This window comes from Bufo bufo, chromosome 1 (genome assembly GCF_905171765.1).
Source record: "Bufo bufo chromosome 1, aBufBuf1.1, whole genome shotgun sequence".
In the NCBI taxonomy this organism is placed as follows: domain Eukaryota; kingdom Metazoa; phylum Chordata; class Amphibia; order Anura; family Bufonidae; genus Bufo; species Bufo bufo.
In genome coordinates this window covers 756,138,420-756,151,278 of record NC_053389.1, presented here as the reverse complement: position 1 = coordinate 756,151,278, position 12,859 = coordinate 756,138,420, and the positions used below count along the sequence as shown (strand labels likewise).

The window sequence follows — 12,859 nt, the reverse complement described above, 5'->3', positions numbered from 1 at the left end:
CTTCTTTCCAAAATGGGGTCACATGTGGGGTATTTATACTGCCCTGGCATTCTAGGGGCCTCAAAGCGTGAGAAGAAGTCTGGTATCCAAATGTCTAAAAATGCCCTCCTAAAAGGAATTTGGGCACCTTTGCGCATCTAGGCTGCAAAAAAGTGTCACATATCTGGTATCGCCGTACTCAGGAGAAGTTGGGGAATGTGTTTTGGGGTGTCATTTTACATATACCCATGCTGGGTGAGAGAAATATCTTGGTCAAATGCCAACTTTGTATAAAAAAATGGGAAAAGTTGTCTTTTGCCAAGATATTTCTCTCACCCAGCAAGGGTATATGTAAAATGACACCCCAAAACACATTCCCCAACTTCTCCAGAATATGGCGATACCACATGTGTGACACTTTTTTGCAGCCTAGGTGGGCAAAGGGGCCCATATTCCAAAGAGCACCTTTAGGATTTCACAGGTCATTTACCTACTTACCACACATTAGGGCCCCTGGAAAATGCCAGGGCAGTATAACTACCCCACAAGTGACCCCATTTTGGAAAGAAGACACCCCAAGGTATTCCGTGAGGGGCATGGCGAGTTCCTAGAATTTTTTATTTTTTGTCACAAGTTAGTGGAAAATGCTGATTTTTTTTTTTTTCATACAAAGTCTCATATTCCACTAACTTGTGACAAAAAATAAAAACTTCCATGAACTCACTATGCCCATCAGCGAATACCTTGGGGTCTCTTCTTTACAAAATGGGGTCACTTGTGGGGTAGTTATACTGCCCTGGCATTCTAGGGGCCCAAATGTGTGGTAAGGAGTTTGAAAAGGAGACTTTTGTATTACTTACCAGTAAAGTCTCTTTCTCGCTCTTCCTTGGGGGACACAGGAAACCATGGGTATAGCTCTGCTCCCTAGGAGGCGTGACACTAAGCGAAAGCTGTAAGCCCCTCCTCCATCAGCTATACCCTTCAGCCTGGAGAAGAGACTGCCAGTTGCGTGTCCAAGTAGTGAAAGATAACCACCAACCGGAAAAGGAACTGTCGAGCCCCAACGGGGGCAACCAAGCCGGAACCACAACTGTAACCCAATGAAGGGCGGGTGCTGTGTCCCCCAAGGAAGACCGAGAAAGAGACTTTACTGGTAAGTAATACAAAAGTCTCCTTTTCTCGCCCATATTCCTTGGGGGACACAGGAAACCATGGGACGTTCCAGAGCAGTCCCAGAAGGGAGGGACCAGAACAAACTAGACCAACACCAGAGGCATCAATCAACTGCCGCCTGCAACACCAGACGGCCTAAAGCAGCGTCAGCCGACGCATGAGTATGCACCCTGTAGAACTTGGTGAAGGTGTGCAAGGAGGACCAAGTGGCCGCCTTGCAAATCTGCTCCGAAGAAGCCCGATTTCTCTGAGCCCAGGAAGCCCCGACCGCTCTAGTGGAGTGAGCGGTAACACCAAGGGGAGGAACCCTGCCCTTGGCGAGATAAGCCTCAGTAACAGCCATCTTGACAAAACGGGCGATAGCAACTTTGGATGCCGCCATCCCTCTGCGCGACCCTTCCGGGACCACAAAGAGCGAGTCAGTATGCCTGAACGAGCTGGTTACTTCCAGGTAAATCTTGAGCGCCCTGACAACGTCCAGGCGATGAAGCTTCCTCTCCCGCGGATGGGAAGGGAAAGGACACAAAGAGGGGAGAACGATGTCCTCGTTCAGATGAAAGGCGGAGACCACCTTAGGAAGGAAGGAAGGGACCGGACGAAGAACCACCTTGTCCTGGTGGAACACTAGGAAAGGTTCCAGACAGGAGAGTGCAGCCAATTCGGACACCCTCCGAAGAGAGGTGATGGCTACAAGGAAAATAACCTTGCAGGACAGAAGTCGCAAGGAAACCGTCCGCAGAGGCTCGAAAGGAGAAGCCTGGAGCGCTGAGAGAACCAGGTTCAGGTCCCAGGGCGGTACCGGAGGGCGATACGGGGGAACCGCGTGAGCCACGCCCTGAAGGAAGGTCTTGACAGGACCAAGGGGGGCCAGTGGGCGCTGAAACAAAATGGACAGCGCAGATACCTGACCCTTCAAAGAACTAAGGCCTAGACCTTGGGCCAGTCCGCTCTGCAGGAAGGATAAAACGGTTGGGAGAGAAAAGCGGAAACGGAGGAATCCCCAGATCGGCACAGAACCCCAAAAAGGTCCTCCAGGTCCTATAATAGATCCTAGAAGAGGACGGCTTACGGGCGCGGATCATGGTGCGGACGACGTCCGCAGAAAAACCCCTACGTGTCAGGACGGTGGTCTCAACAACCACGCCGTCAAACGTAGTGACCCTAAACGCGGGTGGAAGATCGGTCCCTGAGAGAGAAGATCTTCCCTGGCGGGCAGCGGCCAGGGCGCGTCTGCCAGGAGCAGCATGAGGTCGGCATACCAAGACCGGCGGGGCCAGTCCGGAGCGACCAGAATCACCGAAACGCCTTCCGCCGCGATCTTCCGAAGGACCTTGGGCAGGAGAGGGATGGGAGGGAATATGTATGGGCGCGCGAAGCCTCGCCAAGGAAGAACGAGGGCGTCGGCTCCGCAAGCTCCCGGATCCCTGGCCCTGGACAGATAGGCGGGGACCTTGTGATTGAATTTTGAGGCCATGAGGTCCACGTCCGGTATGCCCCAACGAAGGCAAATGGCCTCGAATACCTCCGGGTGAAGAGACCACTCGCCGGGGTCGACGGTGGTGCGACTGAGGAAGTCCGCCGCCCAATTGTCCACCCCTGGAATAAAAATTGCAGATAGGGCCGGGACGTGGGCTTCCGCCCAACGGAGAATGCTGGAGACCTCCCGCATCGCAGCAGCGCTGCGAGTGCCCCCCTGGTGGTTTATGTACGCCACAGCCGTGGCGTTGTCTGATTGTACACGAACTGGATGACCCTTCAGCAGATGAGTCCAGTGTCGTAGAGACAGAAGGGCCGCTCTCAGTTCCAGGACATTGATCGAGAGTTTGGACTCCGATGGAGACCAAATGCCCTGGACGGATCGGGGAGGAAACACGCCTCCCCAGCCCGAGAGACTGGCATCGGTTGTAACCACCAACCAGTTGAGTGGCAGAAAGGACCTGCCCAGAAGAGGGGACTGTAACCACCAGCGGAGAGATGACCGCACCGGAGGCGAAAGATGGAAGGGATGATCCAGAGACTGCGGTGATTTGTCCCAGGAGGAGAGGATCGCCCGTTGGAGAGGGCGGGAGTGAAACTGCGCAAATGGGATCGCCTCGAAGCAGGCAACCATCTGCCCCAATACCCGCATGCAGAAGCGGAAAGACGGTCGACGGTGGAGAAGGAGACCCCGAACCGCCCCACGGAGGGTCAGACGTTTTTCCGAGGGAAGACGTACCTCCGCCGCTCCCGTGTCTAAAAGCATTCCCAGGAAGACGAGTTGTCTGGAGGGGGGAAGGGAGGACTTGGGGAAGTTGATGACCCAACCGAACCTCGCCAGAGTCTCTAGAGTGAGATCCACGCTGGCAACCGCTTGAGAAAGGGACGGAGCCTTGATGAGGATATCGTCCAAGTACGGTAGCAGAAAAACACCCCTGGAACGGAGTAAGGCTAAAACCGGGGCCAGGACCTTGGTGAACACCCGGGGGGCTGTTGCCAGCCCAAAGGGAAGGGCGACAAATTGGAAGTGGAGGTCCCCCACGGCGAATCGAAGGAAGCGATGGTGACACCGGGCTACCGGAACATGGAGGTAGGCATCCTGTATATCGATGGAAGACATGAAATCTCCCTGCTCCAGGGAAGCCACCGCGGAGCGGAGGGACTCCATCCGAAACCGTCGAAGGAGGAGAAAACGGTTGAGCTTTTTGAGGTCCAAAATGGGCCGCACCGAACCTCCCTTCTTGGGAACTACAAAGAGGTTCGAGTAGAACCCTTGGAATCTTTCCTCTGGAGGAACGGGGGTAATCACCCCCCTGTCCAGTAAGGCTTGAACGGCCGCGGAGAACGCAGCCGCGCCTTTCGGGTCCCGCGGCGGGCGGGAGCGAAAGAACCGATCCGGAGGGAAGGATGCAAATTCGATTTTGTATCCGGAGGACACAATTTCGAGGGCCCAGGCGTCGGAGACGTGAGCCATCCAGACGTCCTTGAAAAGGAGGAGCCGGCCCCCCACCCGGGTGGGTGGGGGCGCGCCTTCAGGCAGAGGACTGTTTTGCTGCGGGTGTGCGGGCAGCCTGCGGCTTGCGCCAGGATGGCTGCGCCCGAAAAAACGGCTTCCTACGCTTGTCCTGGGGAGGAGCCGAAGCGGCAGCTGTGGTGGGAGCCCCAGAGGCCCTGCGGGAGGACCGAAAACGAGACGCACCAGGGCGTCCGCGGGGGGCGCCCCTGGCTTGGGGTTGAGGAAGATGGGTGCTTTTACCACCCGTGGCCTCTGAAATAAGTTCGTCTAAGCGGACCCCGAAAAGGCGGGAACCCGCAAACGGTAGCCCCGCCAAGGAACGTTTGGAGGCAGCGTCCGCTTTCCAGACCTTCAGCCAGAGCTCCCTCCTGACGGCAACTGCCAGGGCGGAGGAGCGTGCAATAAGGGCTCCCGCATCAAGGGAGGCCTCACAGACAAAATTCCCGGCCCGAATAATAAGCTGGGCCAAGGAACGTAGGTCCTGGATGGGGACGTCTGAGTCCAACTCCTGTTCCAGCTGCGCACCCCAAGCAGAGATTGCTTTCCCTGCACAAGCAGAGGCAAAAACCGGTCTGAGAGCAGAACCGGAGGCAGCAAAAATGCCCTTGGAAAGGGTCTCCATGCGACGGTCCTCCGCTGACTGAAGAGAGGACCCGTCGGGAACAGGGATGGCCGTGTTCTTTGACAGCCGAGCCACAGGGGGGTCCACCTTGGGTGGGGAAGACCAGGTGGCCACGACATCGGCTGGAAAAGGATAGCAAATGTCCAGCTTCTTTGGGTTGACAAAACGGGCGTCCGGGCGAGCCCAAGCCTTAGACACCACGGAGGAGAAATCAGAGTGGATTGGAAAGACTTTTGAGGCCTGCCTGGGTCTGATAAAGGAGACGCTAGCTGCGTCCGAGCTAGGGGGGTCATCCTGCACCTTAAAGGTGTCACGAATATCAGAGATGAGTTGGCCCATCGCTGAGGCTAGCTTGGACGGCAGGGCCGAGTCCATTTCCAGATCTGAAACCGCCAATTCACCTTCAGAGAGCGAATCCTTTGGAGAGGAGAGGCCCGTCTGGGTGCGCACGCGTGGTGGAGAGAGTGAGGCCTCAGAGGAGGAGGCTCGCTCTACTCTAATACGCTTCTGAGAGTGCCTAGCTCGGGAGGGGTCACTAGGAGAGGGTGAACCCGCTGCAGCGGCAGAAGCAGTGGACCCGGAGGGCGCGACAGTCAGAGTGGCGTCCTGCGGGGTAGGTGGCCTGTCTATTAGGCGGCCCACGACATGAGTGAGGCTTTCCACGGCCTGGGACAGGGATCTAGCCCAGTCAGGCGGGTCAGAGGAAGCAGGGAGCGACACAGCGGGCGACTGAGGCTGCGGTGGAGCTCGGCATGCAGTACAGTGCGGATCAGACTGCCCCCGGGGAAAGGGTTCCCTACAAGCAGTACAGGCATGGTACCATGGCCTGGCGGCTGCAGAAGGGTCTGACATGGTGGAAAGATGTTGCACTTAAAGTGAGAACCAAGCAACAGTACTGTGGCACGGAGGGGGTTAACAGTCCTACCAGACCCGGATGATACAAGCGGCAGCTGTAAGGGGAACAGACTGAGGAGGCTGTGGAGGAGAGGCAGCAGCACGGAGCTGAATGGCTTCAGGATCGCACGGCAGAGAGATGAACCCGGAAGTAGCGGAGCGCAGCGGCACGGAGCTGAATGTGTAAGGAAGCTCCGCCCCCCCTCTGCCGCGCTGAAGCCGAAGCAGAGCCGCGCGCGCGCGGCAAAATGATTTTAACCCCCAAGGATGTTGAAGTGCCGGCCATGAAATGGCGCCGTTCATGCCAAGAAAAACGGCTCCCGCCGCGCCTGGATGTAGCAGACGGCTTGCTTGTCTGCAGCCGTCCCCTGTAAGGCAGCGTTCTAGGACTTGCCCAGATAAACTGCCCTCCAACTAAGCCCGGTAACGTCCCGATATGGGGGGGGGGGGGGGGGGGGCCGGGGTTGGGCGGTGAAGTGGAGGTCCCCTTGGACAATGTAGCAGTGGCCATGTTGGTAGCAGCGGTGGGAGGGAGGAAGGGGAGGCTGGAGCAGCCACTCTCACCATACGCTGTCTTCGCCCTCAGTCCATCCAGCGGGGGTCGCCCCTTCAGCTCCTGGCACCGCAGTGGCAGGAAGCCGGGGGAGGGACTTGGCGTGCGGGCGACCCTGAGCTGGCGGGACGCAGGGGAGCGAGGCTGCCCTGGTCCACCTTGTCTTCTGTGGGGGAGGCGGCAGTGCGGAATTACCGGCACTGGCGCAACTCAACCCCGGGAGAAACAGAGGGGTCTAATGCGCCTCTGTTGTCCCTGTAGGTAGAAAAAAACCGAATTAAAAAACAACAAATAACGTAAAAATAAAAAATCATAGCAAAACAACCCTGCATAAGCAGGGGGTGTCTTGCCTCCTTGGACACTAAGCAAAAACTGGCAGTCTCTTCTCCAGGCTGAAGGGTATAGCTGATGGAGGAGGGGCTTACAGCTTTCGCTTAGTGTCACGCCTCCTAGGGAGCAGAGCTATACCCATGGTTTCCTGTGTCCCCCAAGGAATATGGGCGAGAAATCAAATTCTGTAAAAAATGACCGGTGAAATCCGAAAGGTGCTCTTTGGAATATGGGCCCCTTTGCCCACCTAGGCTGCAAAAAAGTGTCACACATCTGGTATCTCCGTACTCAGGAGAAGGTGGGGAATGTGTTTTGGGGTGTCATTTTACATATACCCCTGCTGGGTGAGAGAAATATCTTGACAAAAGACAACTTTTCCCATTTTTTTATACAAAGTTGGCATTTGACCAAGATATTTATCTCACCCAGCATGGGTATATGTAAAATGACACCCCAAAACACATTCCTCAACTTCTCCTGAATACAGAGATACCAGATGTGTGACACTTTTTTGCAGCCTAGGTGGGCAAAGGGGCCCATATTCCAAAGAGCACCTTTCGGATTTAACAGGTCATTTTTTACAGAATTTGATTTCAAACTCCTTACCACACATTTGGGCCCCTAGAATGCCAGGGCAGTATAACTACCCCACAAGTGACCCCATTTTGGAAAGAAGAGACCCCAAGGTATTTCGTGATGGGCATAGTGAGTTTATAGAAGTTTTTATTTTTTGTCACAAGTTAGTGGAATATGAGACTTTGTAAGAAAAAAAAAAAAAAAAATCATCATTTTCTGCTAACTTGTGACAAAAAATAAAAAGTTCTATGAACTCACTATGCCCATCAGCGAATACCTTAGGGTGTGTACTTTCCGAAATGGGGTCATTTGTGGGGTGTTGGTACTGTCTGGCCATTGTAGAACCTCAGGAAACATGACAGGTGCTCAGAAAGTCAGAGCTGCTTCAAAAAGCGGAAATTCACATTTTTGTACCAGAGTTTGTTAACGCTATAACTTTTACCCAAACCATTTTTTTTTTACCCAAACATTTTTTTTTTATCAAAGACATGTAGAACTATAAATTTAGAGCAAAATTTCTATATGGATCTCGTTTTTTTTGCAAAATTTTACAACTGAAAGTGAAAAATTTCATTTTTTTGCAAAAAAAACGTTAAATTTCGATTAATAACAAAAAAAGTAAAAATGTCAGCAGCAATGAAATACCACCAAATGAAAGCTCTATTAGTGAGAAGAAAAGGAGGTAAAATTCATTTGGGTGGTAAGTTGCATGACCGAGCAATAAACGGTGAAAGTAGTGTAGTGCCGATTTGTAAAAAAGGGCCTGGTCTTTAGGGGGGTATAAACCTGTGGTCCTTAAGTGGTTAAATGATCGGCAAAAAGTGAAAATAAAAATACTAGCCACAGCTAGACAAACAGTTAACATTTCAAAAATGATTTTTAGGCCAAAATTTGTAAACTGCAATCCTATAAAAAAAAGTTGCCTCTGAAGGTGTACGTAGCCTTTAATTGATGAAGCTCATATACAAATGAATAATGAACAGAAAAAAAAAGTCCAGTATTTTAGCAGTGGCAAACCTGCCACATACAGGTGAAACTCAAAAAATTTGAATATCGTGCAAAAGTCCATTTATTTCAGTAATGCAAAGGAATTGCCTTAATGCAACTTAAAATTTGATTATTTTCGAAAAGGTTCAATATTCTAGACTCAAAGTGTCACACTCTAGTCCGCTAATTAATCCATACCCCTGAGCAAAGGGGACCTCAAAATTGCGACTTTGTGGTTTTCATAAGCTGTAAGCCATAATCATCCAAATTATAACAAATAAAGGCTTGAAATATCTCGCTTTGCATGTTAGTTTCACCTTTTAGGCTAGGTCTACACGACGACATGTGTCGCGCAACAATTTTTATAATGATAGTCTATGGTGTCGCAATGCGACATGCTGTGACTGCAACGCGACAGTCGCATAAAAATCCATCTCAAATTGATTTTTTGCGACTGTCGCTTCGCAGTTGCAGCATGTCGCAGTGCGACACCATAGACTACCATTATAAAAATTGTCGCGCGACACATGTTGCAGTGTAGTTGTGCCCTATGTGTCGCGCGACACATGTTGCAGTGTAGTTGTGCCCTATGTGTCGCGCGACACGTCGTCGTATAGACCTAGCCTTAGGCTACACACACATGTACGTTGTTTGTTTCCGTGTCCTTTCCGTTTTTTTTGCGAATAGGATGCGGACCCATTCATTTCAATGGATCCGCAAAAAATGCGGACAGCACACCATGTGCTGTCCGCATCAGTATGTCCGTTCCGTAGCCCTGCAAAAAAAATAGAACATGTCCTATTTTTGTCCCTTATAGGCATTGTTACAATGGATCCGCAAAAAAAAACGGATGGCATACGGATGTCATCCGTTTCTTTTTCCGGATCCGCAATTTGCGGACCGCAAAACACATACGGTCGTGTGCATGTAGCCTAAGTTGCATTACTGAAATAAATGAATTTTGTACGATATTCTAATTTTTCGAGTTTCACCTGTAAGTACTGTAGGCAATGTCAGTAATGCCATGTTATATATGAGCCTCCTCAAAGCTGGAGGGGTGTTGCAGAATTGTTGACCGAGAGGGTAAAGTGTGCCTTCAGTAATATGGATGGCTGGTGGAAGAAAAAACGGTGGCTGCCTCTCAACAATTTACACCTTGCGGGGCAATCTTTCACTTTGTGGATCAAGTCCTGAACATCATGGGGTTTACACAGATGGAAGGTTATTAAGGTTAGAGTACGTAGAGTAGAGTACGAGGGTTCGGGGACCACCTGCATAAGTATTTTAAATTATGTCTCACTCTATAACAGGGTGACGCAGTATACGTGGAATACTTTACATAGGTATGAATGCGTCATACAGAAGAAAGAGCAAACAGTGCAGCAGCGATAAGTATGTGAAGGCTTTGTATTAATTACTAAACCAATTGTTTGCTTAAGATTTAGTGCTTTTCCACATGTACATTATTAGGATCTCATTTCTAGAAGTCATTGTCAGTATACCAACATTGGGGCAAGTCTCCGCCAGGTTTAGTTGTAGTTATTGCACTGAACGATCATCCCATGAAATCAGTCACTTTTTCCTTAGACAAAGCCTCCCCAGCCAGACACCTGCTCTTGTATATAGTCCATACAAGAATCAAATAACTTCATCGCCCTGCTTATTGTGCAGTTCATTACAACCTGTTGCTCCCTGTTGACAGCTATTTGAGGCCGAGCAGAGGATGACTATTGTGTTCTTTGATACGAAAGGTCTGACAGACAGCTTAAAGGCTATGTACACCTTTGGGGGCAATTTCTGTATTATGATTGCATTTTACTAATTTTTTAAGCTAAAAATCATATTTTCAATTGGCCTTCATTAAAAATATTGAGCTGTTCTGCCACAAAGAGTTAACTGTGCTGCTGATAAACAATGGATATGTATGGGGATGAACGATCGTAGTTGCGATCATCCATTCTAATATAGCCCCCCCCCCAACATTGCCGCATGTATGCAGCTAACAAACAGGCAATGATCAGGAAAAACGTTCGTACTGCAAGTTCATTCCTGGCGCCTTCAGCCCGTGTAATAGGGCAGCCAGTAGAACAGTTATCATGAAAAGACATAATGACAGTGTGCACGATGCAATGTCATGTATTCAGCATAAAAGGGTCTTGGTTTTCTAAATTGACCTCTAATTTTCTAAACTGACCTCCTGATTGTTTGCCAGCATGAAATACTGCGGTCCCTGTAATTAGATATTGCACAGTGTTCTCTGAAGGGGCCTGACGCCCTACAGAATAAAATATAGAGGAAGTAACGCCCACCTATGGATCCAACTGATCAACCACAAAGGGGCATAAAACCTAAAACACCAGCTGTGCCAGAGGATCTACAATATGGAAGGAGTAGGTCACAGGCACATAAGGCTAGGTGACCAAAAAATGTGCACGCAACAGTCGCACAACTATCTTATGGTGAGAACTGCCCGAGTGTTGTGTGCAATTTCGGAATTGCAATACCTATTACACACTAAAAAAAGGGCGACATGACTTCAATTGGATGCAGCAGATCTGGATTTGTGCTAAAGTGGTCACATTTCATGCGCAGTAATGTGACAACATTTGTAATTGTTACTTCAGCTGTAGCAATGTGACCTTGCAATCTAGTTGTCCATACACTGTAGATCTAGGTTGTCCAAGCCCGCCTAGTTGGTTACTCAGTTGGTTCGGCCAACCATCTAAGGTGTACGGGAGGCTCCTGTCAGGGTAGATAAGGATCAGACACATTGTATTTCAACTGCCCAATCGTTTTATTCCCAGAAGGTAAGCCACTTCCAAAAGGTGTCTGGCAGCAGCTTACTCCCCCCCCCATTCACTACACATACCTTGCTTGGTTAATGCGGATTTGTCACCAGGATCAACCCTACCCTACCAGACCGGTATAGTTTTATCAGAGTCATCAACCCTACCAGGCTATATGTCTGACAGGGTAGGGTTGATCTGGGTGACGAGGCGCTTTAAAGGATTTTTCCCACAATTCATATTTATCTCCTATCCACAAAGTGTGTGATCCCTGGGGGCCCCCGTCCACCTTACTGCACAGTCGCAGTGCTAACTTTGAAAGGAGCGCTGCATTCGGCTAGCTTGGTCAATCCCATACATTTTGAATGGCGTGTGCATGCTTGCCAGACTTCACACAACACAACCACTAGTCACAGGGAATATTTTTTCCTATGTACCCTCTTTGTATGGGATGTGTCAACTTTATATAATATACATTCAAAACTCACATGTGTATTTAAAAAGAAAAAGGCAAACATGCATTTGATGATATAGCTCTTGTGAGGCCATCCTATGTGGACCCACCATTAATGTCCCAGATGGTGACCATTACTTGGATTAGTGGAAGCGGATATCAACTAAATAAGAAGCCAAATAAAAACAAATTAAAAAAAGTAAAAGTATTACTGATAATGACCTGCTGAGAGGAGGCAAAGCTTACACTTTTAGGTACTTCATATGCGATCTGAGTGGAGACTCCACCCATGTCCAAAATGCCAGCTGTGCGCTTGCGTAGTATGGCATCCTTTTTATCACTTCCGGGTACATTCACCTCCACCACTGCTTCATCTTCTGTGGGGACCAAAAGTGACATGTAAGCAAAGAGAAAGTAATGACTCTAGGAGGAATCCGCCACACACAAAATGTCCTCACCATCTTCTATGTGATCAAAGCGACCGAGAACAAAATTGATGCCAATCCAGGCGTACACTCCTACAAAATCCAACAAATTCATGTGAGGCACAAAGTAATATGCACGGTACATCTATTACAATATAATAATAATATAACAAAAATGGCAGCATGGCCCAAAATGCCCCCTCTTTAGAGGTCCCTACCGTCTGGGTCATGTGACATACCTTCCTGTTTTCCAGAGATGACTTCTGCATGGGAGTCTGAGAAAAGAAAGTCATGGTGTACTGGGATATCTGTCCGGAGATCTTCAAGTATGGCCTCCTGCTGGCTGAAACAAACAAGTGCACTAAGTACATGTTCGTACGTACGCTGTGGGTCAGCAAACGTAGGCAGAAACATTTCAGATGCCAAACCACACAAGTGCCGAGGTCTACAGATGTACATAACACTGCCCGAGTGATGCTATTTTTACCAGCAGATTTCTGGTGAACCACCAATGACCAGTTCCATACCCATGCAAGATGTCAAGCCATGTGTGGTTTGAAGTGAAGCCTGATGCCAGAGAAATAGGTTACGACACGAGGTTAGAAAGGATGCAGGTTTGTCCCTGAGGGACATCTCACCTCTCAGTCAGGATTCGGAGCCCTGCTGTGCACAGAATATATAGGGGGGTCTCTTTGTGCTTTTCCCTGGGAATATGGCTAGCGGCGAAGTTCAGCAGAGGAGAGATGTAGTCGCTGGCTTTCTCTGGGGTGGTGGCAAGCTCTGAAATACCTAGAAAGAGAGAGTTGGATGGTGAGACATGTCTGGTACCTGATTTCATGTAGTCTGGAACATATGCCAGATAATAGAATTTAAAGTGGTTCGCCGCAGGATAGGGAAGAAGTATCTTATCAGTGTTCTAGCACTGGGACCCCCACCAATCATACAAATAGTGGTCCTGAATTCCCCCAATGAATGGAGTGGTGGAGTGCAGGAGAGAGTAGAGCACAGCGCACAGCAATCCCATACAGAATGGATGGAGGCGCAGCAGCACGCCCGATCATGCTCCATCCAGCTGGAAAGGCAGTCCT

General features: G+C 49.8%; 1 protein-coding gene across 2 annotated transcripts in view; it reads right to left on the bottom strand.

The window, feature by feature from the left end:
- The window catches only part of ENTPD4 (ectonucleoside triphosphate diphosphohydrolase 4), a 41,523-nt gene that overhangs the window by 12,927 nt on the left and 15,737 nt on the right, over positions 1-12,859 (bottom strand). Inside the window, exons 5-8 of one of the 2 annotated variants that reach the window (XM_040414543.1) lie at positions 12,410-12,560; positions 12,011-12,114; positions 11,805-11,864; positions 11,569-11,723 (exon numbers count right to left, since the gene is read on the bottom strand). In XM_040414543.1, coding sequence (XP_040270477.1) covers positions 11,569-11,723; positions 11,805-11,864; positions 12,011-12,114; positions 12,410-12,560 — 470 coding nt within the window. The remainder of the gene's footprint in view (positions 1-11,568; positions 11,724-11,804; positions 11,865-12,010; positions 12,115-12,409; positions 12,561-12,859) is intronic. The other variant, XM_040414544.1, reaches the window with a different exon arrangement.